Genomic DNA, 27,867 nt, shown 5'->3' on the forward strand with positions numbered 1-27,867 from the left:
TCGTGACATATTGCGCTTCATGTTAGTATTAAATTTAGGTCGATAATATTTGCGTTTATTTGTGAAAAAATCAAAAATATGGGAAAAATTTTGAAAATTTTGCAATTTTCAAATTTTGAATTTTTATTCTGCTAAACTAGAGAGTGATGTGACACAAAATAGTTAATAAATAACATTTCCCACATGTCTACTTTACATCAGCACAATTTTGGAAAAAAAAAAAAATTTATGGTAGGAAGTTAGAAGGGTTCAAAGTTCATCAGCAAATTTTCTTTTTTCCAGCAAAATTTGCAAAGCCATTTTTTTTAGTGACCACATCACATTTGAAGTCCCTTTGAGGGGTGTACATGACAGAAAACACCCAAAAGTGACACCATTCCAAAAACTGCACCCCTCAAGCTACTCAAAACTACATTCAAGAAGATTATTAACCCTTCAGGTGCATCACAGGAACTAAAGCCACATGGAAGAAAAAAATGAACATTTTTATTTTTCTAACAAAAATTTTCTTTTAGCCTAAATTTTTTAATTTTCACATGGGTAACAGGATAAAATGCATCCTAAAATTTGTTGGTCAATTTCTCCTGAGTACACTGATACCTCATATGTGGTCATAAACCACTGTTTGGGCACACGGCAGGGCTCAGAAGGGAAGGAGCGCCATTTTACTTTTTGAATGGAAAATTAGCTCCAAAAGTCAAATTGCGCTCCTTCTCTTCTGAGCCCTGCCATGCGCCCAAACAGTGGTTTATGACCACATATGAGGTATCAGTGTACTCAGGAGAAATTGACCAACACATTTTAGGATGCATTTTATCCTGTTACCCATGTGAAAATTAAAAAATTTAGGCTAAAAGAAAATTTTTGTGAAAAAAAAAGTACTTTTTTGTTTTCATAGATCATTTTGTGAAGCACCTGGGGGTTCCAAGTGCTCACTATGCATCTAGATAGGTGCCTTGGGGGGTCTAGTTTCCAAAATGGGGTCACTTGTGGGGGAGCTCCACTTTTTAGGCACATTAGGGGCTCTCCAAACGCAACATGGTGTCCGCTAACAATTTGAGCCGATTTTCCATTCAATTTGTTTGCGGACACCATGTCCCGTTTGGAGAGCCGCTGTGTGCCCAAACATTGGAGCTCCCCCACAAGTGACCCCATTTTGGAAACTAGACCCCCCAAGGCACTTACCTAGATGCATAGTGAGCACTTGAAACCCCCAGGTCCTTCACAAATTAATCCGTAAAAATAAAAAAGTGTTTTTTTTTCCACTTTTTCATTTTTATGAATCAATTTGTGAAGCACCTGGGGGTTCCAAGTGCTCACTATGCATCTAGATAGGTGCCTTGGGGGATCTAGTTTCCAAAATGGGGTCACTTGTGGGGGAGCTCCAATGTTTGGGCACACAGCGGCTCTCCAAATGCAACATGGTGTCCGCTAACAAATTGTCGGCTCAAATTGTTAGAAGACACCATGTTGCGTTTGGAGAGCCGCTGTGTGCCCAAACATTGGAGCTCCCCCACAAGTGACCCCATTTTGGAAACTAGACCCCCCAAGGCACCTATCTAGATGCATAGTGAGCACTTGGGACCCCCAGGTCCTTAGGAAATTAATCCGTAAAAATAAAAAAGTGTTTTTTTTTTCACTTTTTCATTTTTATCAATCAATTTGTGAAGCACCTGGGGGTTCCAAGTGCTCACTATGCATCTATATAGGTGCCTTGGGGGGTCTAGTTTCCAAAATGGGGTCACTTGTTGCTGAGCTCCAATGTTTGGGCACACAGGGACTCTCCAAACGCAAAGGGTTCCAATTTGTTAGCGGACACCATTGTGTAGTGCATGTCAGGTTGGTGTGCGGTGTGGTATATTGTAGTGCATACACCACACACACACACACACACAACACACACACAATCTCATACACACCAACCTGACATAGCCTCCTCAGCTGAGTACGCCCTAGACTGGGATGAGCGGGACGGGCGGGACATTTTGTGTGCTTTGTGCGTGTGTGTAAAAAAAAAAAAAAAAAAAAAAAAAAAAAAAATCAAAACTTTATTATAGTGTGAGTGTACGTGTGTGTGCTTGGTGTAACCTTCTGCAGTCACGTGTGGGGGCGGTCAGGCGTAGGGGGGGGTCAGGCGTAGGGGGCAGTGGCGGCAATACTTACCGCTGATCAGCGGTGGCGGCGGTAGACGCGATCCACAGGGTCCACAGCAGGGGGTCCGCAGCAGGGGGTCCACAGCAGACGATCTAGGGTTGGGAAGGTGCTGGAAGGTTTCAGCCATCCCTCCATATCTGATTGGGGCTAGTATCCATGTGACGCTAGCCCCCCAATCAGATCTGGGGGGAGGGGGGGAACAGAGGTGACACTCCCCCCAGCCAATGGCTGATGCTGTAAGCATCAGGCAATGCCCAGATTTAAATATTACACCAATTTTCATTGGTGAAATATTTAATTCATACCGATTGGCAGTTTCACTAAAAGTGAAAATGAAACAGCCAATCGGAGGGGTCCCAGGCACGGGGGGGTTAATCCACCCCCCGGGGGGTCGACTTCAGGATGTCCAGTTGCAGTAGCAACTGTGACACCTGAGCGACTCCGCTCGCAGGCGCTGCAGGGGCTCTTTCCCTCCATGTCACAGACGCTGTGACATGGGTCGGGAACGAACTGTTTTCCATGTCACAAACGGTGTGACACGGGTCGGGAAGGGGTTAAAGATTTTTCATGACTTTGAAAATTGTACATTCACACTGAAGGCATCAAAACTATGAATTAACACATGTGGAATTATATACTTAACAAAAAAGTATGAAACAACTGAAAATATGTCTCATATTCTAGGTTCTTCAAAGTAGCCACCTTTTGCTTTGATGACTGCTTTGCACACTCTTGGCATTCTCTTCATGAGCTTCAAGAGGTAGTCACCGGAAATGGTCTTCCAACAATCTTGGAATCCTGGTCTCTAATCTGAGCTGCTGTTAACCTGCGATTTCTGAGGCTGGTGACTCGGATAAACTTATCCTCAGAAGCAGAGGTGACTCTTGGTCTTCCTTTCCTGGGGCGGTCCTCATGTGAGCCAGTTTCTTTGTAGCGCTTGATGGTTTTTGCAACTGCACTTGGGAACACTTTCAAAGTTTGCCCAATTTTTCGCACTGACGGACCTTCATTTCTTAAAGTAATGATGGCCACTCGTTTTTCTTTACTTAGAATTTGCATTATGGCAAGAAAAAAAGCAGCTAATAGTCTATTCAGTAGGACTATCAGCTGTGTATCCACCAGACTTCTGCACAACACAACTGATGGTCCCAACCCCATTTATAAGGCAAGAAATCCCACTTATTAAATCTGACAGGGCACACCTGTGAAGTGAAAACCATTTCCGGTGACTACCTCTTGAAGCTCATCAAGAGAATGCCAAGAGCGTGCAAAGCAGTCATCAAAGCAAAAGGTGGCTACTTTGAATAACCTAGAATATAAGACATATTTTCAGTTGTTTCACACTTTTTTGTTAAGTATATAATTCCACACGTGTTAATTCATAGTTTTGATGCCTTCAGTGTGAATGTACAATTTTCATAGTCATGAAAATACAGAAAAATCTTTAAATAAGGCGTGTCCAAACTTTTGGTCTGTACATACATCTATATCTATCTATCTATACACAGACATACATATACTTTTAGATCTGGTACAGATAGCGTGCATTTCTTTACACTTTATGTATCCTGGTCTGCTAAGTTCTGACACACAATTGCTATTGGTGACATATATATCCTATAATACATGGTTGGGAACTATATTAACACTAAGTTCATTCTAGGTTCAGAGACGTTTTTGCTGGACCAGGCTTACCACATGCTTTGACTATCACAAGTCCGCTTGGAAAAGGGCCAATAATTTCTTGTAGTGAAAGGTCTCCTCGGGTTAGGTACTTTTCATCCAGATAAAGGTCTGTTTGGGTGAGGCAGGCTTTGCTCACCTCATCTGGTCTTTCCCAGTGTTATATATTGACAGGATGGGAATGGCTGTACTCTCAAACAGCATAGAAGTACTTACAGCTATAAATTAGTACAGCAGCTCCTTATACTATACCTACAAAACCCATCATTTGCAGATGACCGTGATCTGATAATAAAGCACCAAGTTGAATTCCGTTTATTTCAGAATCCATCAGGCTGCTATAAAACAACCAGTGTCAGATGATAAACGGTGATAAAACCTATGAGGGTCCTCAGCAATACACCTTACAGTCTTCCTGGGATACATTATATGAAGATATGTCCATACCCGCACAAGGCACATAATCAATAATCAATGTGATCTCTGTGCAGAAACACACTTAATAGGATGCATCCGATAGACCCCTTTCATTGATTGTAAATGTGCAGCCAGAAATCACATTATAAACAAGCCATTACATACTTCAAGTGATCTATTGGACATTAATTAATTTCTGATAAATGTATATTTATATAATGTTTTCTGCAGCCATATTATTACTAATGAAATACATTCTCATGGTTACATGTTTGTTGGTGCATGTGGTGAATATCTGCAGATCATACCTCCTGAAGAGCTTCTACTTCTGGCCTCGTGGCCTTGAGCATGACCGCAACAACAGTGTCCAATTTGCTCCGGTATGGTTCCCACTGTATAACATAAAAAAAGAAAAATAAGACACAGCACAACATATATACATGGAGGTTGTGACTTGTATTGTTACATCATCTAATTGCAGGGATAGATAAGCATCATCAAATACTAATGTTAAGGAAGTCATAAACCTCTGTATAACTATAAATATATCTCCTATTTGGTAAACCGACAGTTAAAGGGAATCTGTCAGCAGGTTTTTGCTATGTAATCTGAAGACAGCAGGAGATACAGGCTGAAACACAGCCTGTATCTCCTTGTCAAAGTGCATGCTGTTTACTAACTGAAGGATTTATCACTAAGAGTAAAATTTCCGGACTACACTAGTTCGGCAACTAAGCACCTGTCTATGGACATTGTACATACAGTGCCTGGTGTGGGCGGGGGTGGCTGTTTGCTAATAATAGCAGTTATGATGTCCCCAGACAGCTCCTTTATCTTCACCATTGTGACAAAGGAACAGGGCCTACCATGTGGCTTTTTTAAAACAGTCAAGTCATCATTCATTGGCTAATTAATGTCACATGGGCACCGACAATTAGTCACAGGTGAATCTCTTGTGATTTACCACAGATGAGTCAAAATGTGTTTCCATGATAAATTAATGTAAAGGGTGCTATAGGATTTTCTATTATTCCCTCCCATTGTTTTTGGTTTTAAATTATTGCTCATCATTTGCTCTTTTGTATTTAAACATGAGTGCTCTACACAAACAACTATTTCACTTGATTTATTTTTTTCAGAAGATATTCCACATTATGTACTTAAACTTCATGGGTGTCAATAACGATGAGCAGGACAGCACATTTTGGTCAAAGACCAAAATTAGTAGCATAAAATATGTATATGTATGCAAGATCTCACAGGTAAGGAACAGCATTACCCTGAGTCAGGCATACATGCACATCTGGGTCAGTGTATCTTATAAGCTATATTTGTAGTTCTAGTGCAGGAGGAATATCCAGAGAAAAGGATAACATTGCATTATTAAGAATTACCTAAAGGAGAATAAGGTCGAGAAGAGCCAGTGGATAACCGACGACCAGTCGCTGACACCATGTCTCCTGAACTTGGTGATCCAGAACCCACTTTTAAAAAGCCCATGGGGCTAGTATTAGAGCGTCTTACTGCCCCAGATCTGTAGAAAAAAGTAAATAAGAGGATTGATATCAGAAGTGACACATTTATGCATGCAGTCAGCTTTTCCCCTTTAGGAAATAACAGTAAGGAACATACAAATGATAGGATAGTACATAAAAAGAGTCCCATATAAACATCTGACCCAAGTAGAGTTCGAAAAAATAAGTATGTACAGTGAACTGTATTTTGCTGAGCTGCTTTATCCTAGCATTTGTTTTTTTTTTATTATTTTTCTAAGTACTGATAATGTCTAAAAAAAAAAAGGGATAAAGACTGGAGAAACCGCCCACAGAGGGGTATATATTGGCGGCAACTTTTCTGCAAATACTTCTGAACAGCTTGATTCTTCACATTTAAAGGGTTATTCTCAATCACAAATGGGTAACATGCCAAAGTATTTGGAAAAACAAGCAGCTTTGCATTTTACTTGTCTCAAGAATAGAGGGATTTTTTTGATTATTTTATACTTCTCAATGTCTAGGTTACCAGCCAACTCTCTGCAGTGGCCGATCTCCTAGGCAAGAAGCACAATTCTTACAAGGGCTTTCCAATAGAACTCGTAAGCTGGATCTGGATAGCTTCAGTGCCCCTCCACTCCACTAATGCTGCAGAGGTAAAGCTTTTTCTGCTTGCAGTATGGGAAAATGCACGTTTTAGATGCTGCTGGTCCAAACTGTCAATCAGAAACACACTGCCCCCCACCTTCCCCTCCCCTGCAAGCAGGGAGGGGTTCTTAGCTCTGCATATACCATGGAAAAAAGCAGTAGATGTGGTCGAGCCTCGTGCTCTTAATATGACATTAATATATTTGGTGAAACGTAGATATGGCCAACACCAAGTTACATAAAATCAGTATGAGCAAAGACTCGCGACCAGATGGGCTACATTGAAGGGTTCTTAAGGAGCTCAGCTCAGTTATTGCTGTGCTTCTCTACTTAATTTTTGGAGACTCTTATGATTGGCGCTTTACTAAGCAACTGGTTTTCTGAGTGGTCTCAGGTTAAAAGTTCAGTGCTGGCTCTGCTATTATTCAACATATTTATTAATGATCTAGAGCGCGGGATTAATAGTGTTTTTTCTATTTTTGCAGATGACACCAAGCTACTGTATGTAGTATAGTGCAGTCTATGGGGAATGTTTATAAGTTACAGGCTGACTTGGACAATATAGGTATTTAGGCATCCACTTGGCTTGGCAGATGAATTTTAATGTGAATAAGAGGGAAATGATGCGTCTGGGTACTAATAACCTGCGGGCACCATATGTTCTAGGGGGAATAAAACTAGAAGAGTTACTTGTAGAGAAGGAGCTGGGTGTATTTGTAGATCCCAGACTAAATAACCACATGCAATGTCAATTAGAGGCTTATAAAACCAGCAGGATATAGTCATTTATTAGAAGGGGCATGGATTGACAGGACAGGAACATAGTACTACCACTTTACAAAGTGTTCGTACAATCTCATTCGGAACATAAGTTCAGTTTTTGGGCACCAGGTGATATAAAGGATGCTCTGGAGTTAGAAAAGATACAAAAAAGGGCCACAAATTAATAGGTGGCATGGAGAATCTTAGCTATGAGAAAAAAAACTAAAAATTAAATGTATTTCAAGAAGAGATGTCTAAGGACAACATGATCAACTAGTACAAGTACATAAATGGCCCATACAAATATGGTCAAAAATGAATTTTATATAAAACTTGCTAAAAGTGTCAATGGTCTGGAGAAAATAAATAAAAACAATTAAATCCCTAGATGAGACAGGCATTTACCATAAGAACTAATAATCTGCAGAGCAGTCTACTCCAAGAGTTGGTCACAACGGAAACAGTTGCTGGTTTCAAAAAAAAGCTTAGAAGTTTGTTTTTTCTTTTAAAGAAAACATTAGATACTTTGGATCAACATTCAGAACAAGAATTTTGCACATGTCTATCATCACCTAGGAGCAGGGAAAAGCTTGCTCCTTTAGGGCAGTCTGGATCATGTATTGTGGATGTACTTATCCCCTTTCCCTTTATCCTTTCCCATCCCTAGTTTGAACATGTCTTTTCAACCAATCTAACTTTGTAAAATTTCTACTAAGCTTTTCATCTAAGTACAGATATTGTAACTACAATATGCAAGCATTCTGGACCATACCTGGGTGACCCATGTAGGTTAGTTGTCGGGCTGGCAGTGGATGAAAGATTCTGCTCAATGCGTTGATAGTTCCGTAGTTGGGTGGGGACAGGAATGGGTGCTGTCTCACTCCGTGGTGAAATTTGAGGCTGGTTTTGCCTAGAGTTAAAAAACACGAACAGTGGAAATAAATCCCTGTGTACTGTTCGCTGGGTTATCTGAACCATTGCACAACAGGAGTAGCAAAAAAAATAAGAAAAATGACTGCGGTATTAAAACTAATGGCTTTAAAAATCAATTTCCTCTACTCAAAGTGTGAAAAATGCTTTAGTTCAAGCTGCAGCAGAAAGTCTCTCCTGTGGTCTATTCATTAGAGTATACAGGACTTGTAAATCAGCAGGACTAAGTCCCTCCCGTCAGCAAAGCACTGCTGTGCAAAACAAAGCAGTTCTAGGAAACTCCGCTTCCAAGAAGAACAGGAAGGACAAGTGGAGTTCAGTCCAGCACACTGTTTACATGAGCCTAGCCATGTGCAGCACAAAGGCAGTACAAAGATCCCTATCCAGATCACTCTGCTCCCACACTTAGGTCAACAACGAACGCAGGTCTTGTATCTCTACCCAGAAATATTTACACACTTACTACTATAAAACCTCGGTAAAACTTACGTCAAACGTCCTGAATCATAACTAGAACTTTCATTTGCACGCACTTTGCTGATAACACATAAAATGGAAAAACAAAATGCGCTGGAATAACTGACCTTAAGCGACAGAAATAACAAGTGAACTGACATGAGCTCCATATTTACTTAAAGCATCATTAACATAGAAAACAAGGAATCTGTTTTTATTACCATTTCACTTTGAAAGTATTAATAGCACATAAGTCATACCAAAGTAGACAACACACATCTCCAGTTAACAAATGTAGATTAAAAGGGGTTTACAGATTTTGTAAAAGCTTGGTACTCTGGTTGCAGTTTGTTTTAAAAACAAGCTGCGCTTTACTCACCTTCCCCGGGTCCAGTGCAGAGTCTCCAACTAGGGCATAAGTAGAGATTCTTCTCTGGTGCGTGTACTTTTTCCCTTGCAAAACATTGACCAATCATAAGTAGGAGGTGTCATGTAGGGGAAAAAAAAACAAACACCCCCCCAGAGAATGTCAGACCTTGCTTTCTCTATACAAGACATGTAATGACATACAGCCCAGCTCTACTGTGATTACAAGTGGGGGAGGGGAGTAAAAAAGAGCTGTGTCTTTACAAACACTACTTGTAGCACTCACACAGCAGTCAGTGTGGGGGTAGGGTTGTACAGCGCTGTGAGGAGAGCTGCAAAAGGTGTTTGCAATGACAAGCAGCTCTACTCCTTCTCAGCTTGTAATGACAGATGCTGACAGTGAGATCAGTGAGGAGAGGCGAGCTGTGTGACATTACAGGTCTCACACAGAGAAACCTGTGTCTCACATTCTCTGGGGGGGTGTTTTTTGTTCCCAGGGATGAGATCTTCTGCTTATGATTGGCTAAAGTCATAAAGGGGAAAAAAAGCAACTGCCCCCAGAAAAGAATCTCTAATTCCTTTGGTCTTAGCGAAAATTATAATCTAAACTTTACAAGCAACATACAGCTGGTTCCTACCTATCCTGTGTTCATTTTGTAGGTCTAGGTCCAAGAGAGAAAGGCAAGTCTCCAGTCATATAGGTATATTTTATAGTATAAAAACCCAAGTGAATGAGGTCGCCTTGTTATGACAGATGGGCTTACACTATTTGATCTAAATATGCACTATGCGCCTCAAATGTATAAGTACAGTAAATAGAGAAGTGATGCAACTGACAATAATACTGAATGTCTGCAAATATCTTTGTGCCTAAAGGGTGCTGCTTCCTCTTTGTCTCTTATTACCTCTCAAGCGCCAAAATCAGCATAGATTTTGTATTTAAAGAGCCAGGATTTCGTTTTGATGCTAGTCCCTAGTTCTGCTGTCAGTCACCACTTGCCTTTTAAAGTTAATCACCTGATCATATTTATACATTCAGTTACAAGACAAATTCTGAGCACATGACCAATAAATACATGGGAAGAAGTCACGTGTTCTGACATAGCAGATCCAATATATCCCACAAATTGCTACAAAAAGGAAACTTTTGCTGTACTGACTGGAATGTGTCTCAAGTCACAAAGTGAGCCTTTCCTTATAAAAATGTTTACATCCTTTATATAGGCCATGAAAGTCTGATCAGTGGTGGCCTTCTCCAAGGGATTGACTGATATTTACTACCAGGTACAGCTGTCCATACAGAGGAGTCAATGTGCCTGTGTAAACAATGAGGACAAGATGGCATGGCCAATTTATTGTGACCAGTGGGGGTCTTGGGTTGCGAATTTAAAGCTCAAATATTAATTAAGACTTAGAAGACCCTTTAAGGACAGAACTTATCAGCCCTCTTTTACTAAAACAAGCAATGTGTCTTGTGGGTCACCTGACAATATTCAATAAAAAAAAGCAAGCTGAATAGAATTGTGGTTGTAACTTAGTGACTGCCAGCACAGTATTAATTCTCAAGAAACAGCAGCATAAAAAATAAATCGAATGCTTTATTCCACTGCAGTTCTTTGCCATTTAGATAAGAACTTCAGTTCCAACAGGACATAACTCACAAGGGAGCGGTCAGAGGCAATAAAGTAATTGCCAGGTAACAGTCATAAATGCCGTTATTTAATATGCAATTCATGATTGCACCAATATATTCCAAAGCGCAGACCTCATAGTAGTGACAACTGCATCTATAGCACAGCCCTGTAAAATGGGAATCGTAGAAAAGACAGGTGGGCAACACTGTGTAGGCAACATGCAGTTGAATGTTCAAAAATGGACTCTGCCAGTAAGATTACCCCTCCCCACCCCCAAAACCACATATGGGCATACAGATGTTAGATAATAAAAAGGTGTCGAGTGATTCATATTTCAAGCTCTTGCTGCATTCTCAAATAATTAGCATTTTCATTGATATGCAAATTAAGCATTAAGTGCTCTGGGCATGGCAGAGCACATAAGGAGCCACAAGCTCTCCAGGTTATTTTCCCACCCAGGACTAATCTCTTTAGCTTGATTGATAGCTCACTCTGTGTGTGACATTAGACGCCAAGCAACTAAATCAGACAGTGAGCCATCAAAGCTACATAGGCTGATGCTAGGCTGGGAAACAATTAAGAGAGGCAAAGGCTTGTTAAGTGCAAGTCATGCACAGAGCACCACTCCTGCGTTGTTTTTTTATGGCAGCACTGGAGTGGTGCTACTAATGCAAGATCCCAGCACCTAATATTATACTCACCCAACGCAGTCATCAGCTCCGCCCGGCGCCCCTCCGGTCCCACAGCATCATCTTGTGGGCGCAGCTTCTGACAGACCACAAGTAACAGTCACAAGCTCTCAATGCAAATCTACGAGAGCCAAAATGAGGCGCTCAGACATGTATTGAAAAGTGACCTCCGGCTCGCTCCAGCAAACACTGGAGCGATCCGGCAGGTCATAAACTGCAAGAGACTGACTGGAGTAGTGCTCATAAAAAGATGAAGACGGCGGCTGGTAAGTTTGAGAGTAGGGGACAGGGAACTTAAATTACTGGCATCACTCCAGCGCTGCAACAACAAAAAAAAACCTCTTAAGTGGTGCTTTAATGCTTCAATTGCAACTGTGTCCAGTTCTGGGCACCACATTTTAAAAAAGACATAGAAAAACTGGAACATTTTCAGAGAAGAGCTACCAGGATGGTGAGCGGACTGCAAACTATGTCCTAGTAAAAAGGTTAAAGGATCTGGGAATGTTTAACTTGCAAAAAAGAAGGCTAAGAGGAGACTTAATAGCGGTCTACAAATATCTGAAGGGCTGTAGAGGGATCATCCTTATTCTCATTTGCACATGGAAACACGAGAAGCAATGGGATGAAACTGAAAAGGAGAAAATACAGATTAGATATTAGTAAAATCTTTTTGATAGTGGGGAGTGTCAATGAGTGGAACAGGCTGCCACAAGAGGTGCCTAGTTCTCCTTCAATGGAAGTCTTCAGGCAGAGGCTGGATAGACATCTTATGGTTTAGTGAATCCTGCATTGAGCAGGGGTTGGACACAATGACCCTGAAGGTCCTTCCAACTCTAACATTTTAGGATCCTATGAATTAAAATACAAATTTCTCGGGAATGCAGCAATAGACAGAATATATAAAGGTGTCATTGGACTAACATTTCAAACACCTGCATGCCCAAATATTGGTTTTGGAGGTTGATCTTACAAATTCCCTTTAAAAGATACCTGATCCTTTCCAAACTGCAGTTCTACAGTGATCCTCTGATTGTCAATAGTAATGAAAAAAGTGAATACTACCTGCCCTAGTGTAGCTTGCTTGTGCATATGACTGATAGGTCATAATTTCCATTTTTCCTACTTGTAATTTCTGTCATGTAATAAGATCGCTGAATTTACAGAAAGTTCATAATTTTTTTTATGAAATACCTGACTAATTTTTTAAATCCACCACATGTTTCCAGATATATGGGCCTTTTTAGGTCTTTAACAAGAGGGTTCAAAGAGATTTAGGATTTAAAGAGAAAAAAAAAAAACCAAAAAAACAAAAACTCTCAGTGGAACAGTAGGAATAAAATAGAAAATCTGGCCTCTTTTAATCTGGCAACAGGTCCTCGCTAGGAACTGATAAATTAAGTAGCAGGCATTTAGGATTTATCCAGAAGCCATACTAATTGAATACATGCATGATATCGTTCATGTGTTTTGTAGTGGATACCTCAATACACTAATGTCAGTTTTCTTGACTTCTAGATTCTAGAAATACCTGGTGGTAACAGTTGCAGAACTGCAGCGAGAGGGGCTACAAGGGGCTTTCTGTGTTTGTCCAGATCCCCCTGATGTATTCAAGGGAGACTGCCTGTAAAGTTGAGAAAATATAGACGACATCACTAAGATACTTCTAAGGCCATATACTAGTCAGTGACGACACAAACTGCTTCATATTGCCAATATAGAGTGGTTCCTAACATACTACTGGCAGAAAAAGAATTTCCATTAATAGAAATCAAGTAACTAAAAGGCTGACTCCTTTACACAGCAGATTTATTTTATTCCTCTACACACATCAGTTACTTGGTCTTGTAAGAATGTTCTACACGGCTGTAGAAACCTCAATTGCCAAAAGTAATAACGTCAGCTGAAGTGGGTGATAACTTACCCTCCACACATCAGGAACTCACTAGACGCCCTGCGCCCGGCTGTCCCTGTAGGCATATCATCTGCAATAAAAGCAACACAAATTATCTTCACGAGATCAGGAACTTAGGCTTGTTGCTAAAGCACCATATATCTCTTTCTGGCGCACATAAAGTACTTTTTGTCACACTGAGGGCTGCTGTTTGAAGAAGGTGGTAAAGCTGTCATACAAGGAATCAAATAGGGAAAAAAAAATTGCAATCCTGCACTTTATGAAAAAGTAAAAATCCTTGTCTTTATTGAATAACCATCTCAATAAAAATAAAAAAAATAAAAAATTGGGAATGAGAAAACATACTTAACAGCTTTACGCGTTTCGGACACCTAAGAGTCATAGTAAGTACGAAACGTGTAATGGTGTGGCATGTTTTTTTTTCATTCCCAATTTGTTTGTTTTTTATGAATTTTATTGTGCTGGTTATTCAATAATAACAAAGTTTTTACCTTTTGCCATGGTGCCGAATTGCAACTTTTTTCTCTACTTGATACGCTGACTTGAAGATACTGGCCTGGAGATTACAGAGCATCATTGAAAAGAGGATAACTTGTATTTTCCTTATGGTAGTGAGTGGATATTGTACTTTAATGTAGGTCATACAAAGAAGTCCAAAAGAAAGCTCACAGACCCCAAACACCAAAACTTAGGTTCTGAGGTCTAAATCAATTGTTGGGTCCGAGTTAATTTTGCCTATTTACTTGTTTCCTAGCTTTTTTTTTTTTTGCTTGAAATAAAAAAAACCACATATATAAAAATAAAAAATATATATTAAAAAAATCGGGTTTTATGAAGATGGAGCAGGCTGGAAAGTAATATGTATGCTTCGCTTTGAGGAAGACAGGGAAAATAGTTGGGGAATTTACTAAAATTAACATTTCACACAAGTCTTAAATGGAATCAGTCACCATTTTTTTTGCTGACGATTCTCATAGCAGCATAATGTAGAGACAGAGACCCTGATACTAAACAACCCATATTTTAAGATCAGGAGTCATGATGGCCAACATAGCGCACATACATCACTTGTGTGTAGCCAACACAGTAAAACATTAAAATGTAAGCATCAGACTGATTTTATTTATTTTTTATACATTTTGTGAACAACATATAACGCGCTAGAACAAGACTCTTACATGAGTGGTCGGAGGAGGGGTTGCTTGGTACCAGGACAAAGTCATCTGTGTCACATGAAGAGTTCTTGCTGCTTGTACTGGCAGAGTCCTTGGAGATTTGTAAGTAATTTGGAGGACCCAATGGGGGAGATGACAAATGTTCTTCCTGGATATGCTGCATATCCGGCAGAGACTGGGAAATAGAATAAAAATATATATATTGCCTATACATGTAATCAATTTACACTGCTAACAGAAAAGTGATGTCTGTTAATGGAAGATGTAAGGTCCGTAGACAGCTAGAAATCTGATGTAGTTCAATTCTACAGTAGGCAAGTTGCTACTTTTAAAAGGTGATAGGTAATGATTAAAAGGAACCTGAACAAGCAGTGTTATCTGCCATCATGTTGTAAAGCAGGAGACTAATATATGGTTTTGCAGGAAAAAAACTGAATCATTTCCAACCTCTGGTCTTTCTGGGCTTAGGAGTCCAAAAAGCGGTCCTATTCAGTGATTGAAAGTCTTCCTTGTATGACTATGCAAACAGATAGAGGCTGCTAAGTTAATAAGTTGTCTTCAGCGTCGTCCTGGTTTAAACTTTGCACCGAAGCGGTCGTAGATCTCAAGCCGAAATCTCAATCTGCCCATACGCCGCCATTTTACTGAAGACCACCGAGAAGTCAATTTGCACATGCAACACCATTTTCTTGAAGACTACAGGAGATCAATATGCACAAGCGCTGGCAGAAGCTAGGATGGTGCCGATGTGAAGTTTAAACCAGAAGGACGCTAAAAACAACAGGAACAACAGAGGGGCCATGGCAGAGCTAAAACCCTACCCACAGTCCCTCCTCTATGCACGAAGCTGTGATTATAAGAAAACTTCAACCCCTAATGACATAAAATTCTCCTTCGGTATCGTTTTAATCAGTATCACAGTGCCAACATGGCCATGTGTGTACTTTACTTGGCAAAATCCTGCTGGCAGGTTTCCTTTAATGAGACTAATTATTTTAACACTGGAACTAGTATACTTTCCAAACACTTACAGGAGGAGATGCAAAGCGACAAGATGGTGAGCTTCCACAGGAGCTGCCAGAAATACTTGACCCCGAGTAAGTAGGCACTGGGACAGGACAGGCTAAAAAATACAAGAAAATCAGATAAAAAAATGCATTTAAAGAGGACCTGTCGCTTGTACCTTAAAAAATCCGTGAGCTTTCATGATTTTGCCATTCTTGTTTTTGCGCCGCATCTCTCCATTGCAGAGATATTCACATTTGATGCTTTTGGAGCGCAATATGTGAAATTTCTTCATAGACTTATCTGGGTGTGGGTGCTTTCAACCCTCCAAGACGCCGTCAATCACAGTGTTGACAAGGTCTGTGACTGCTAGATCAGCTGTCAAGCTGTGACTGGCTGAGCCTGGGAGGAAGGGGAGAAAGCGCACACCCCTAAAAAACGGTTCTGAAGAAATGTCCAGTTGGTCTGGAAGCAGAAATTTCACATAATCTCCAAAAGCAAGAAATGTGAAAAATTCCATAATGGAATGACAGCGCAAAAAAGGAAGAGAGCGGCAGAATCAGGGGAGCAAAGGAATATTTCCATGGTATTTAACTCCATTCTTTTGATCAAGCGACAAGAATTCTTAAATCCATCATCAGCATTTACTTGTCTTCTCCTTTGTCCAATGCTCCAGATTGGGCAGCATAAGTGTCATGTGCTGATGTGACAATGCAGGGAACAGTTCATTATTATATTCCCTGTAAACTTAGGGGCATGTCAACTGCGGCAAGTTTAATGACCAATTCGCAAAAAAGGTAATTGGGATGAAAGAAAATTGAGGACAACAACTCGGTAAGCATCTATTGCCATTCACCATTTTTTAACTGGCCCAAGTAAACGAAAAAAAAATAAATTATATATATATATTTATATTTATAGTAGATAGATATACACATACATACAGACCAAGAGTTTGGACACACCTTCTCATTTAAAGATTTTTCTGTACTTTCATGACTATGAAAACTGTACATTCTCACTGAAGGCATCAAGACTATGAATTAACACATGTGGAATTATATACTTAACAAAAAAGTATGAAACAACCGAAAATATGTCTTATATTCTAGGTTCTTCAAAGTAGCCACCTTTTGCTTTGATGACTGCTTTGCACACTCTTGGCATTCTCTTGATGAGCTTCAAGAGGTAGTCACCGGAAATGGTCTTCCAACAATCTTGAAGGAGTTCCCAGAGATGCTTATCACTTGTTGGCCCTTTTGCCTTCACTCTGCGGTCCAGCTCACCCCAAACCATCTCGATTGGGTTCAGGTCTGGTGACTGTGGAGGCCAGGTCATCTGGCGTAGCACCCCATCACTCTCCTTCTTGGTCAAATAGCCCTTACACAGCCTGGAGGTGTGTTTGGGGTCATTGTCCTGTTGAAAAATAAATGATGGTCCAATTAAACGCAAACCGGATGGAATAGCATGAAGCTGCAAGATGCTGTGGTAGCCATGCTGGTTCAGTATGCCTTCAATTTTGAATAAATCCCCAACAGTGTCACCAGCAAAGCACCCCTACACCATCACACCTCCTCCTCCATGCTTCACGGGGGAAACCAGGCATGTAGAGTCCATCCGTTCACCTTTTCTGCGTCGCACAAAGACACGGTGGTTGGAACCAAAGATCTCAAATTTGGACTCATCAGACCAAAGCAAAGATATCCTCAGGTCTAACGTCCATTCCTTGTGTTCTTTAGCCCAAACAAGTCTCTTCTGCTTGTTGCCTGTCCTTAGCAGTGGTTTCCTAGCAGCTATTTTACCATGAAGGCCTGCTGCACAAAGTCTCCTCTTAACAGTTGTTGTAGAGATGTGTCTGCTGCTAGAACTCTGTGTGGCATTGACCTGGTCTCTAATCTGAGCTGCTGTTAACCTGCGATTTCTGAGGCTGGTGACTCGGATAAACTTATCCTCAGAAGCAGAGGTGACTCTTGGTCTTCCTTTCCTGGGGCGGTCCTCATGTGAGCCAGTTTCTTTGTTGCGCTTGATGGTTTTTGCAACTGCACTTGGGGACACTTTCAAAGTTTGCCCAATTTTTCGCACTGACTGACCTTCATTTCTTAAAGTAATGATGGCCACTAATTTTTCTTTACTTAGCTGCTTTTTTCTTGCCATAATACAAATTCTAACAGTCTATTCAGTAGGGCTATCAGCTGTGTATCCACCTGACTTCTGCACAACACAACTGATGGTCCCAACCCCATTTATAAGGCAAGAAATCCCAGTTATTAAACCTGACAGGGCACACCTGTGAAGTGAAAACCATTTCCGGTGACTACCTCTTGAAGCTCATCAAGAGAATGCCAAGAGTGTGCAAAGCAGTTATCAAAGCAAAAGGTGGCTACTTTGAAGAACCTAGAATATAAGACATATTTTCAGTTGTTTCACACTTTTTTGTTAAGTATATAATTCCACATGTGTTAATTCATAGTTTTGATGCCTTCAGTGTGAATGTACAATTTTCATAGTCATGAAAATACAGAAAAATCTTTAAATGAGAAGGTGTGTCCAAACGTTTGGTCTGTACTAATATATATATATATATATATATATATATATATATATATATATATATATATATATATATATATATATATATATATATATATATATATATAATAATCAGCCGACAAGACCTGCAAGAATTTTCACTTCGAGTACATCTGGCAGGCTTATTACTAACCACAAGACGGATCAATATTTACCCTCCAAAGTATGTACTTACACTTTTTGACTGTAGACACCTGAACTAAGAAAGGATGATTGAAAAATCCCTCTGTAGAAAAAGAAAATAAATAGTGTATTAGTGGACGTGTATCCTCAGCCAGCTAGCGGATCATATGATTAAAGTGCAAGTCCATATTCTACTTTTACTTGGCATTACAAGACTTCTGACATCTGTAAAATAGGAATTTCATTTTTAAAATAAAAGTTCTGGCACAGGGCTAAGGAACATGTTCAAGAGTAACCGTAGCTTTAACAAATCAATAATACACATGAAAATAAGAAACTTTGTCATTTTTCTATTTTACTCACTTATAAAGCGTCATTAATTTCACAGCACTATACAGACATGACTATCGTCGTCCCCATTGGGACTCAAAATCTAAATCAGTACGTCTTTGGACTGTGGGAGGAAAGCCACACAAACTCCTTGCAGATGTTGTCCTTGGTGGGATTTGAACCCAGGACCCCAGCGCTGCAAGGCTAACCATAAGATAACCATATCTTATCAGAGAATGCTTCTTTCTCGTCCTCGCCTCATTTTTAGAAGAAAATGTGTCTTTACTTACGAATTTCACACATTATTGTGCGTAAAAGGTGACACTATTCTTAAAAAAAAAAAAAAAAACAGCAGATTTTTATGCAGATGACTCAAATATTTAAGGACACAATGTCAGTTTTATGTGATCAATGTGTTAAAAAATAAAAATAGTTTTGCATTTATTCTACCAAGCATTTAAGAACTTTTAGCACACTTAGTATAGAATTCTTTTATACAATTGAATCTAAAACAACTGTTTGAGTGCTAAAAGTATTTGGATGGTATGCTTTGGATCATCAGCTTAATCCTTCCTTTGTTTCTTCATACTGTTCACTTAATCATTCTGGTCCAATGTAATCCTTGTTCCTTTCTGTCAGTGTCCCCCAAGGTTCAGTTCTAGGACCCCTGCTCTTCTCCATCTACACCTTAGGCCTGGGACAGCTCAGAGTCTCATGGCTTTCATTATCACCTCTATGCTGATGACACACAGATCTACCTCTCAGGACCTGATATCACCTCCTTACTAACCAGAATCCCACAATGTCTATCCGCTGTTTCATCCTTCTTCTCTGCTCGATTTCTAAAACTCAACATAGACAAAACCGAATTTGTCATCTTTCCTCCATCTCACTCAAGCCCCACAACAGACCTATCCATCAAAGTCAATGACTGCTCACTCTCCTAAGTCCCGCAACCTCACTCCCTCAGGGTAACTCATGACTCTGATCTCTCCTTCAAAGCACATTTAAAAGCCCATTTTCCACTTGCTGCCGACTCCAACTCAAAAATATTTCCCGGATCCGTACCCGAATCTGCAAAAACCTTAGTGCACGCCCTCATCATCTCCCGCCTCGACTACTGCAACCTCCTGCTCTGTGGCCTCCCTTCTAACACTCTCGCACCCCTCCAATCTATCCTAAATTCTGCTGCCCAACTGATCCACCTGTCCCCCCGTTATTCCCCCTCTGTAAATCTCTTCACTGGCTTCTCATTACCCAAAGACTCAAGTTCAAAACCTTAACCTTGGCATACAAAGACATCCACAACCTGTCTCCCCCATACATCTGTGACCTAGTCTCCCGGTACATACCTGCACGCAACCTCCGATCCTCACAAGATCTCCTTCTCTACTCCCTCTTATCTCCTCCTCCCACAATCGCATACAGGATTTCTCCCGTGCATCCCCCCTACTCTGGAACTCTCTACCCCAACACATCAGACTCTCGCCTACCATGGAAGCCTTCAAAAAGAGCCTGAAGACCCACCTCTTCCGACAAGCCTACAACCTGCAGTAACCATCGTTACCTGACAATAGCAGGCAAGTAGTAAAGGGTTGCAGTAAATTCAAGTGTCATAAACCTCTAATCAAAATTAAAAAGGTATTGAGTGTGAAGCCTACAAGTAAATGAAGTTACCAATCGGCATAAAGAAACATTTATATACAGTATATCATACAAAAAAATGTTTTTTTCTTTTAAGCGGCATAGTGTAAAATATGTTTGTTTTTCTTTTAAGTTTTCAAATCTATTTTTGGTTTACTGGATCTTGAGAAAAAATAGGGAGCCTAAATAAAAAATCCTATCTGCATATCCAATAATTAAACTCTAGTACACAGTAATCACGACCTCGCACAACATAAAAAGCCATGCTAAAAAAGAAAAAATACCATAATAAGCGCCAGCCAAAATAATTTTTTTTAATAGGCAAGTCATATAATGCATTTTAAAAGGTAATAATTACAATAAAAAAAAAACACTAAAGATATAAAGCATCGCTGAAAACATATTGTAGGATTTTGTGGTTTGGGAAAGTCGTAATACAATATTGAAAAATGCTTTTTATTCCTTTTTAGCTAAATAGATCTATTTCAAGACACGTAAACAAACAATTTGGTTCGTCAAAATCTTGGCAGACATACAGGCTGACTAAATTAACTCCATGAAGAAGGAGCCAAGACGAGGTGTGCATGGCTGCTTGCTCTGTTGTCATAGAAGAGAATTGCGACACCGACTGTGCTGATCAGCCTTCAACGCCCCCGAATCTCCTGATAGGACAATAAAGCCTCGGAACAGAATGTTCTCATGAGGATAAAAGCTTTTATTTAAAAACCTTGGATTTGTGGCAAAGCACCAATAGCACCTTGCTGTATACAGCTCGTTCAGATTACAAAGAAGATGACAAGTCGCCACTTCAACCATAGTGACAGCCAGTAAAGAATATATTCCAGCCCTCAGTGATGACTGCCACAAACAATCAGCCTATAATATATATAGCTTGCTAATATAATGGCATATTATGAAATATGACTAATGCTATAGAAATACATTTCTTTAAAAGGGAACATGTCAGTTCCCCCATTGCTTTTACACTGCACTTATGACCCTTTAGTCCTTTATTCAGGCATTTTAGTCATGTTTTTATTTAATACTACTGCATATATTTGCGTAAAATGAACTTGTATACATCAGCATTATTATATGGTAAGTTCAGAAGCTGCAGCGACGTCCACGCACTGCCTGCTTTTTCACTATCTGTGCTCCTCCTGACGCCGCTCTTCTCCGGTCAAAGCTCCGCTAATAGTCCATTGTAAGAGCAGAACAGAGGTTGCGGGAAGAGTGTAAGATGAAGATGCCATCAGTGCAGCGACTGTGAATCTCATTCTCCAGTCGTGACTGCAGCTATTGAACCCGGACTAGTCTCAATGAGTAAACTCTTCAACCGGACTAATCTGGGATCATTACGATACAGCGAGCTGATGTATAAAAGTTCATTTTCTCAAATACATGCAGTTGTATAAAACAACAAAAAACATGACTGAAAGGTTTGGGAGAAGTGTGATTTTCAAAATGAACATTCTACTCTGAATTCTGCATTTCATACAGGCTCTCCCTATTAGGATTCCATTGTCCTCCTTCAGGAGTTTAGCATTGGTTCAAGCCAAGTTTATTTGGTTTGGCAAACCTCCTCGTATTAGAAGAGCCATATTACATCGCTCCAAATCTTCAGGTGGTATAGCTTTGCCCGACTCCAGATCTTATTACATTGCCTCTCAACTGTCTTTGATATTGGACTGGTGTAGGAATGGAACTGGAAAGTCATGGGTTGGGAATGAGCAAAAGCTTTACAAATATCCCTCTCATGTCAGCCCCCTCGTTAGACTCCTCTTTGGTCAAAGGAAATATTGGATCGGATTGGATCGGGCCGATACCCAAAAAGTATCGGATATCGCCGATTCCGATACCGGAAACCAATGCAAGTCAATGGGACACAAATATCGGAATGAAAATAAACCCTTTCTTTCCTTGTAGGTTATTTCTACATGAAGGAAAACAACTAACAATAATGTAGAATGTATTACGCGAAAAGCCGGCAATTCATCAGCGGCATACACCGGTACCCGACAATTTATAACAGAAAGAATAGCGCTTCACACATAGATTAGATAGATAGAAACATGTCAGTCACATATATATGAAGTACAGTGACAGTGTTGCTTACTGTACTTGTCATTTAGTGTAAAGGATTTATTAAAAAAAAATATTAGTGTTTTCATGCACCGTCTCTTTAAAAAAGCCGGCCGCCAATTCAGCAGCGGTACCCGACAATTTAGAATAGAAGGAATAGAGAATCATACATAGATTAGATAGCTAGAAACATGTCAGTCACATATATATGAAGTACAGTGACAGTGTTGATTACTGTACTTGTCATTTAGTGTTAAAATAAAGGATTTATTAAAAAAAAAAAATTGGCGTGGGGATCCCCGTAATTTTAGTCTCTAGCGGAGGTTAAGCAGACGGCTGGGGCAGATGTTTGAAGCCTGGGAAGGGGGTAATACCCACGGAGCTTCCCAGGCTACTAATATCAGCCCCCAGCTGAATACCTAGCCTTTACCAGCTATTAAAATGGGGGACCCCCCCAAAAAATGACGTGGGGTCCCCCCTATTTTAATAGCTAGCAAAGGCTAGGCAGACAGCTGGGGGCTGATCTTAATAGCACAGGAAGGGTGCCATGAATATTGGCCCCCTCCCAGGCTAGAAACACCAGCCGTCAGCCGCCCCAGAAATGGCGCATCCATAGGATGCGCCAATTCTGGCACTTAGCCTCGCTCTTCCCACTGCCCTGTAGCGGTGGCAGTGGGGTAATAGGGTTGGGGTTGATGTCAGCTTATAATGCCAGCTGACATCAAGCCCAGGTTAGTAATGGAGAGGCGTCTATAAGACACCCCCATTACTAACCCCATAGTCAAAGTTAAAAAAAAAACACAAACACCCAGAATAAAGTCCTTTAATTGAAATAAAGACACAATTGTTTAATGTTCTAAATTAAACCATACTTACCATCACGCCCATTCCAGCTGAAGCCAACGATCTCCTGCAATAAAAGAAAAATAATAAAGCAACCTCATCCTTACCTTTCCATGGTTCCCAGGACAGCTCCAGCTCTGCTACATCGAGATGACAGGCTGGACCGCAGCAGAACGCTGCCATCCAGCCTGTCATCCCGCGGACACTGAGAAGCGCAGGCATGCTTGCGCTCCCCTCAGTGTCTGGCTGTGACGGCATCCAGATGAGCCGACAATGAACTCAACTCACCTCATGCACGTCACTGACAGCGTGTGAGAATTCTCCTGTGCATGCGGTGAGCGTGAGAGACTCTGTTCATCTGGATGCCGTCACAGCCTGACACTGAGGAGCGCAAGCATGCCTGCGCTTCTCAGTGTCCGCGGGATGACAGGCTGGATGGCAGCGTTCTGCTGCGGTCAAGCCTGTCATCTCGATGTAGCAGAGCTGAAGCTGTCCTGGGAACCATGGGAAGGTAAGGATGATGTTGCTTTATTATTTTTCTTTTATTGCAGGAGATTGTTGGCTTCAGCTGGAATGGGCGTGATGGTGAGTATGGTTTAATTTAGAACAATAAAGAATTGTGTGTTTATTTCAATTAAAGGACTTTATTCTGGGTGTTGTGTTTTTTTTTTTTAAATACTTTACTAGAAATTCATGGCGGTCATGTCTAATATTGGCGTGACCCCATGAATTTCGGGCTTAGGGCCAGCTGATAATACCAAGCTGGCCCTAACCCCTTTATTACCCAGTGAGCCACCGCACCAGGGCCCTGGATGAGTTGGGTACAGCGCCAGAAGATGGCGCTTCTATGAACGCGCCATTTTCCGGGGTGGCTGCGGACTGCAATTTGCAGCGGGTGGGGCCCAGAAAGCTTGGGCCTCCATGAGCTGCGGATTCCAGCCCCCAGCTGCCTAGTTGTACCTGGCTGGACACAAAAATAGGGCGAAGCCCCACGTAATTTTTTATTTTTTTTTTTACTTATTTCATGAAAATCATGAAATAATAATAAAAAAGGGCTTCCCTATTTTGTTGTGTCCGGCCAGGTACAATTAGGCAGCTGGGAGTTGGGGGCAGCCCGTTCCTGGATGCTGTACCTGGCTGGCATACAAAAATATGGCAAAGCTCACGTCAAAATTTTCGGGAAAAATTAATTAAAAAATAAATAATAATTTAGGGACTGCATCTTTATTAACTCCTCAAGTGTCATTTAGTGTTAAAATAATGGATTTATTAAAAAAAAAAAATTGGCGTGGGATCCCCCATAATTTTAGTCTCTGGCGGAGGTTGGGCAGACGGCTGGGGCAGATGTTTGAAGCCTGGGAAGGGGGTAATACCCACGGAGCTTCCCAGGCTACTAATATCAGCCCCCAGCTGAATACCTAGCCTTTACCAGCTATTAAAATGGGGGACCCCCCCAAAGAAATGATGTGGGGTCCCCTCTATTTTAATAGCTAGCAAAGGCTAGGCAGACAGCTGGGGACTGATAGTAATAGCCCAGGAAGGGTGCCATGAATATTGGCCCCCTCCCAGGCTAGAAACACCAGCCGTCAGCCGCCCCAGAAATGGCGCATCCATAGGATGCGCCAATTCTGGCACTTAGCCTCGCTCTTCCACGGTGCCCTGGTGCGGTGGCAGTGGGGTAATAGGGCTGGGGTTGATGTCAGCGCCAGCTGCCATGAAGCCCAGGTTAGTAATGATGGGAGTCTATAAGACACCCCCATTACTAACCTACAAAGTGTTAAAAAGAAAACACACACTACACCCAGAAAAAAATAATTTATTTGAAATAAAACACACCATTTTATTTAATTCTTAGTTTACTAAAAAAAAATAGTTACCTGTCCACGTTCCTGCGCTGATCTCCCATGCACAGCTGTCACATCTGGAGATGGTGACAGCTGTGCATGGCTGCTGTAAGCTCACGCTGCCGGGAACACGTCCGTTCCCGGCAGCATGAGCCCTGACTGAGGTCACCGGAGTGCATTCAGTCAGCGTAGCTCCGGAGACCTCCTTTACGGCACTGCTATACCGTGGGAATTTCTCACGGTACAGCAGGGCCGTAAAGGAGCTAACCGGTGCAGCGCTGCCTGAACTCCGGCGAACCCGCTTATGCAATGACGGGGCTGCTTTACGGCCCCGCCATTCTAGCGGCGGCAGCGGTTCAGAGCGGTCACATTCTATGTGGCTGCTCTAAACTGGAGATCTTCGTGGGACACTCGTGGACTACTACGGAGGGGTAAGGATAAGGTTGTGGTTTATTATTTTACATTTTATTACAGGAGATCGATGGCTTCGGGGAATTAGGTGTCTAGGTGAGTATAGGTGTAGTTTTTTATTTTTTACTTTATTTAGGTGGCGATCGTCGGGGACAGGTAATGTATAAACTAATTTATTGTAGGTAACCACTGGCCACCAATGACATGTATTTAAAATTTATTGGGGGACCAAAAAAAACGTGTATAGGGGCAAAAATAGCACATGGGGCAGTTTAAATAGCAGGATCAGGCTGATGGGAACTACTGCTCCCATCAAGCTGATCCTGCTGGCACGAGTGGACGGGGGACAGACATAGGCCGATGGGAGTAGTAGTGTCACATCGGCCTATGTCTGCCTGCATGCACACACCCGCAGACATCGCACAGACACCGTGCACACACTAATCATGACGGGCTGATGGTCTGGGAGGAGTGGTTGACCTGTGCGGCCGTGGGAAAGTTCATGTGAGTTCATGCAATGCAGTGAAGCATGAACTCACATGAACCCTCTGAGGGCACCGCGGCTACTTCAAATGAACAACTGATCACCATCACCTGATACCGCAGCTGTTCATTTGAAATAACCGGCGGGAAAGCGAAGCACAGAACGGGAAAGCCGGCGGTGAAGTCTTCACTGCTGGCTTCCCCGCCCGGGTCCTTCGCTCCCCGCTCCTTGGTGCTGTGCTCCCCGCCCGGTCCTAACTTACGATCGGGATGTGAGGTGGCGGGGGGAGCGCAGGATCGGGGTGGGAGGCTGCGGGGAAGCAGTATGGGGCTGTGTGATTGTTTAAAAGCCGGCGGCTTTTACCGCCCGCCGGCTTTTAAACAATCAGGAGAATTCTCCCACGCTGGGATGGCATTCGGATGACAGGCTGGATCACAGCTGAGCGCTGCCATCCAGCTTGTCATCCTTCAGAGACACCGCAGAGCACAGGCATTATGGGAACTTCCGATTCCGGTATTCGATATTGTAAAAGTATCGGAATTAAGTATCGGAATTCCGATACTGTAATATCGGGTATCGGCCGATATTCGCGGTATCGGAATGCTCAACACTATTAATAACTCTTACGACCGTTTTTATAAGACTTGGTTTTACTGGCTCAATTTTAGATCTTCTGTCACGTACTGGGCATACATCGAGGATTACTGAACACAGGACCCTTATTCTGATTAACACCACCACACCTCTTGTCTTTCTTCCCCTGTGTCATCTCTGCTGCTTTCTCTTTTTTTCTTGCTCTATCAGCTTCTCTCTTGGTTTACATCTTATATTTGGCTGGTGTTACAAAGAAACTTTAGATTAGGTGGTTTTATTGTATAATTGTTGCTAAGAATTTAGTATAACTACGGAGCTCAATGTCAAGAGGTTACGTCACATTCCTTATGACTACCTATATGGACATTGTACTATGTTACTTGCCATTACTTACTAATGTGGCACACTCCGTGCCTTTGGTTTTTGCGTTTTCTTATGTAATTTAATACATAAATAAATATGACTGAAATACCTGAATAAAGTACTAAAAGTCATGGTTGCAGAGTAAAAGTGTTAGGGGACCCGAGAGGTTTCCTTTAAATCTTTTGTGATCTGTATATAGATAGCAATCATAACAAACCATGCAGATATAAATAGCTTAGAATAAGGCTGGATGCAATTTATCATAGTAGCTAATGATGGATATCTTTGGAGCAACTTTAGACCCTTTCATCTAACTTTATACCACCCCTTAGTTGGCTTACTTTATACCATTTTTTTTCAGAAGTGTCACATCTTATCCAAACTCCTTTCCACGCTAAGCTATGCCCATTTGGCATGGTTCAAAAAGTGTTTAAAATACATAATAAATATGGCTAAAGTTAAGTGCACCAGTATTCTGGATCAGTTAGAATATTAAATCTTCCCCATAGTGTTTTAATGGGTTTTCTATATATATACAAAATGTATTTATTTGTAAGCGGTGTTCTCTGTGCATTCAATGTTACAGTATAAATATTTCTCACCCTGACTCCTCAGCTGACCATGCCCATCAGATAGCAATTGGCTGAACACTTATTAGCCAACCACTATCACTCTCTGCTTTACAGAAACATGTATGCTCAACTTGGCCGAGCATGCATGGGTTCTAAAAGGGGGGAGGGGAGAAGTAGTGGGCCATTACCAAGCAGCTGTGGCGACACTAGTCAAAATCATTGGGCACAGAAATTCAACTGACTAATCTGCATCTTCCTGGATGTCAACAAACAAACAGTTAAATGTTAAAGGGATTCTCTAGGACATTACAATAGAGAGCCTATGCTTCGGCCTAAAAGGTTTGACCCAGAATGATCAGCACAGAAAAAGTGCTGCACCCGTTCATGTTTTCCTTACTGCAGTCACAGCAGCTTATCCATACAGACTATGGCTGCTTCTTCAGCTTTGCCTACTTAAAGATAACCTGTCATCAGGGTTATGCATATTAAACTAAAGGTGTGCTCACATTGGCGCTGTTATACTGATCTAATACATACATTCAGTGAAGAAATCTGCAGCCTGGTTGTTATAAAGTCATTAGAAGTTTTGGTCTTCATGCAATGGGGCGGGACTGTGTTTAGGGTCTTCGGCTCTGCCACGGCCCCTCTGCTGCCTCTAGTGTCT

At 41.3% G+C, this 27,867-nt stretch overlaps 1 protein-coding gene across 3 annotated transcripts in view; it reads right to left on the reverse strand.

Moving 5' to 3' along the window:
* ULK2 (unc-51 like autophagy activating kinase 2) overlaps nucleotides 1-27,867 on the reverse strand; it is a 112,054-nt gene that overhangs the window by 20,061 nt on the left and 64,126 nt on the right. For 2 of the 3 annotated variants that reach the window (XM_073665471.1, XM_073665470.1), the window contains 8 exons: nucleotides 18,089-18,139; nucleotides 15,351-15,442; nucleotides 14,323-14,494; nucleotides 13,154-13,214; nucleotides 12,761-12,853; nucleotides 7,930-8,067; nucleotides 5,649-5,788; nucleotides 4,563-4,646 (listed from right to left, as the gene is read on the reverse strand). In XM_073665471.1, coding sequence (XP_073521572.1) covers nucleotides 4,563-4,646; nucleotides 5,649-5,788; nucleotides 7,930-8,067; nucleotides 12,761-12,853; nucleotides 13,154-13,214; nucleotides 14,323-14,494; nucleotides 15,351-15,442; nucleotides 18,089-18,139 — 831 coding nt within the window. The remainder of the gene's footprint in view (nucleotides 1-4,562; nucleotides 4,647-5,648; nucleotides 5,789-7,929; nucleotides 8,068-12,760; nucleotides 12,854-13,153; nucleotides 13,215-14,322; nucleotides 14,495-15,350; nucleotides 15,443-18,088; nucleotides 18,140-27,867) is intronic. The other variant, XM_073665472.1, reaches the window with a different exon arrangement.

This window comes from Phyllobates terribilis, unplaced genomic scaffold, assembly GCF_046119375.1.
Source record: "Phyllobates terribilis strain yellow unplaced genomic scaffold, ASM4611937v1 Scaffold_2__4_contigs__length_985480577, whole genome shotgun sequence".
NCBI lineage: Eukaryota > Metazoa > Chordata > Amphibia > Anura > Dendrobatidae > Phyllobates > Phyllobates terribilis.